The sequence below is a fragment of the Entamoeba invadens genome (genome assembly GCF_000330505.1).
Source record: "Entamoeba invadens IP1 unplaced genomic scaffold scaff_1105074725293, whole genome shotgun sequence".
Classification (NCBI taxonomy): domain Eukaryota; phylum Evosea; order Mastigamoebida; family Endamoebidae; genus Entamoeba; species Entamoeba invadens.
Window position 1 is genome coordinate 280,648 of NW_004191722.1, and position 3,376 is coordinate 284,023.

At 31.1% G+C, this 3,376-nt stretch overlaps 2 protein-coding genes across 2 annotated transcripts; one reads left to right on the forward strand and one right to left on the reverse strand.

Annotated features, from left to right (window-relative positions):
• Nucleotides 1-116: 116 nt before the first annotated feature.
• Nucleotides 117-476, forward strand: EIN_066340 (hypothetical protein; the record flags this gene model as incomplete). Its single annotated transcript, XM_004183627.1, has 2 exons — nucleotides 117-270; nucleotides 319-476. 2 exons carry the CDS (start codon nucleotides 117-119, stop codon nucleotides 474-476), a joined length of 312 nt encoding a protein of 103 aa, XP_004183675.1.
• Nucleotides 477-549: 73 nt separating this feature from the next.
• EIN_066350 (hypothetical protein) lies at nucleotides 550-1,666 on the reverse strand (the record flags this gene model as incomplete). Its single annotated transcript, XM_004183628.1, has 4 exons — nucleotides 550-838; nucleotides 985-1,451; nucleotides 1,524-1,582; nucleotides 1,621-1,666. 4 exons carry the CDS (start codon nucleotides 1,664-1,666, stop codon nucleotides 550-552), a joined length of 861 nt encoding a protein of 286 aa, XP_004183676.1.
• Between the last annotated feature and the right edge of the window lie 1,710 nt (nucleotides 1,667-3,376).

The following is a 3,376-nucleotide window of genomic DNA, read 5'->3' on the forward strand; positions in this document are numbered from 1 at the left end:
TCTAATACAAAGAGGAAGGTGAGCTACAATTTCAATACAATAAGAGATTTTAATATGAAGTGGTATAAAATTTTTAATAGTGAAAGAAGTAGTCTTAAGATACTAGAAAGAAAAAGATGAAAAGAAAAAGAAGAAGAACTGAAAAATGGCAAAGAGAGGGGATGGAGTTTAAATTCACATTGAGTGGGTTTGTGTCGAGCTTAATAGTAAGTACCATATTGTTTTTAAATTCAATTGTGATCTTAAACCAACAGCGTTTTCTATCAAAGAGTTTGTGGATATAATAATTTTTAACAATACAACGAGACTCATCCGTAGTTGGCATTCAATATGACGACGCAAATAAAGACAACGAACAAAACAAAACAGTCAGAGGAAGACTCAGTTATTTCTTTTATAGAACACAAGATTTGGCTAGGTACCCATTAATATTCGTGAACGCGTGTGCCATCGTGTTTTTGCTCATCTTTGGTTAAATGCTTTTGTGTGCACTTGGTTTAAAATGTTATTTAAAATGTTATATATAACAATCGAATAACATAAAACACGTCAAGCCATGTTATAATCAAAGCCAAAAGCTAAACTCTCCTTCCACCCAGCCGCTTGCAGTGTATATTGTGTCTTCAAATTGAGTGCAGCGGTCAACGGATATAACACTTCAGCAACTAACTTCTTTGTTGACGATAATACGACTTTGCAGTTACCAACGTTATTCACGTGACGACTGGCTCCTACTAAAAGTTCGGTTTTCCCACTCTTTTGCATCAAATCAACTGCATATAAACTGCCTTTGTATTGGCCCAATGCTTTAATACCTAAACAATTGCTGACAAAGTCGCTGTCTGTTAAATATAATAAAAAATATTATTATTTACTATATAATCCAAATCAAGTAAAAATACTATTATTATACCATTTTAATACTATTAATATAAATTCTAGTATTAAAATAGTATAATAATAGTATTAATTTAAATAACAAACAAATAGAAGGAATACTTCAGTGGTGAAGTACTATACGCTATGAACCCAGAACAATTGGACTTGATCGACTTTATACCATTGAGAACTTCTTGAAGGGAAGTGGGTTTGGGTTTGGAAGACTCAACTAAACCACTTGGAGCCTCGACAGAGAGAGGAGCTAATTTGGAACCATTCATCTTATAGTCAAGGCCTGCATAGATCTTGGAAGTGAGTTTGGCAACAACACTCATCTCTAATTTACTTAACGACTTTCCTGATATCGCAGCACAGGTAGTGACGTTGACATATTGATTTGAAGAAGACAGCTGTGCCATTTGAGTTAGACTTGATAGAGTAGCATTGATCCCAATACGTTTATACCAAGACTTAAAAATGACTTGTGGGGAGGTTTTCATCACAAAAGAAGGTTGAGCCAATTTGGTCTCGTCGTCTGTTGGAATTATTTCTGGAAATTGTGTTGAGACTCTCTTTAAATCAGTGAGCGTTATAATTTTATTCAAAAAAATAAGTGCAAATCAAAGCAAAAAAAAGTTACAAACGAATTGGGGGCTTGACACAGTGATAGTCAGTGGTGATGGAAGTCGTGTATTTAATAAACCTAATCATTAAAAAGGTATAAAAACGGAGTAGTCAAACGCTTAGTGAAATCAAATTCGTCGAACTGTGGTATTTTGTTCGCCATTTTTTTATTTGAGTTACAAGTTTAAAAAAAAGTATAAATTTTGGTCGAATATGAAATCTTCAAAAGTCCAAAAAGTGGATGTACAATTTTTCAATTAATTTGAATTAAATAAGACTAAAAAATTATTTATTCTTAATTATTTTATAAATTATTAGATTTGTTAAATAGAAACTATTATGTATAAAAAAACACATAAAATAAAGGTTTGAATTACTTATGTTCCTTATTGTCTTAGTTATAAAAATTAAATGTTATTTTGGCAGATTCGAGTACCTTCTCTATTAATATGATTTTTAGCTAAAAGGTTTTGTTATTATGTAAAACTCAATTTTATCATACATCTTGGCAATTTTAAAATTTGACGTTGTTTGAAATGTCATTTTACACATTCTCATAAATTTCTTAACTATTTGGTTGATTATTCTGTAGTGATATATTTTACTCATAAATAAATTGCTTTATTTATGAGTGTTGCAACGGATTGCTTTCAATTTAAAAATCCACAATTAATAAAAACAAAAATAAAATGAAAGACAATATAAATAAAACAATTAAAGCAGGCAAATTCGAAAAAACTTAAAAAAAGCATTTTATTTGTTAAAGAGTCTATCTGGTTATATTTTCCTGGCCAATGATATAGTTCAACAAATTCAACAAAACAACAAGTTGATAAGAATCCCATGGTTCAGAGGAAACATTTGGCGAATATTTATTCTTACCGGTGGTGCAGTTCATATTAATCAATAGAGCGAACAATCACGACCTCGTTGTAATTTCGTTGCATAGATGGATATGAAAATACAAGAAGTATTCAAATATTGTGATTTCAATGAAAAATGGCAATAAATTATTTGATTCAACTGGTGTGCAAAGCATCGATGGTAATTTTGATGTCAAAAAAATAAAGGTAACATATTAGTTTTTTCATCTTCATCACAGTATTCCCTTCATTATTTTTGTGCCAATAGAATGACAAATATCACCAAATGATGTTTTTGATTATTTAGTTTAAATTAGTTTAACTCATTTTATTGATTTTTTATATTATCTTATTTTTTCTTTCAACTTAATATATTCATATTTTCATAATAATTGTTTTAGAGATCAACCCTACACGAGGGAGACACCACAAATTGTGAGTTGTCAAAAGTAGCTATCGATACCTCCGATAAGCGAGATCTCCCACAGGAAGTTGGCCTGGTGGCTGGATAGGGTCTGGTAAACCCTAAAGGCAATCTCCCAGGAAGAGTAAGTCGAGCCTTGTCACCTCGCATCTTCGCCGTTCCAACAAGTCCCAACTCTGTGTTTCCAAAGGTTTTGAAGGAAACGCTTTGAACTTAGAGAGTCAGATTGTCTCTCCATTCGATCCTCAAAACAAATTCTTGCCATTTGAATAGCACAGGACCGCTATTTGACTTTGGCTTGGATAAAACCTTGTAATACCAGGGGCAAAGATGTGGGTTATAAAAGATGACTCCTCGGCACTATGTAGACTCTTTAAACAAGAGTAAAACATAATTGATTTATTCTCATATTTTTTAAAATCACATTAAGGTTCATATTCCAGTTTCTTTGTTTTTTTTAGTTTAATATTGTGTTTTTTGCTTTTTTAATAAAAATGTTATTATTTTTTAAACTTATTGTTTATTATTTTTTTAAAAATCACATAAGGTTGTGGGTAACACATAAGAATCAATACCAAATTTGAAT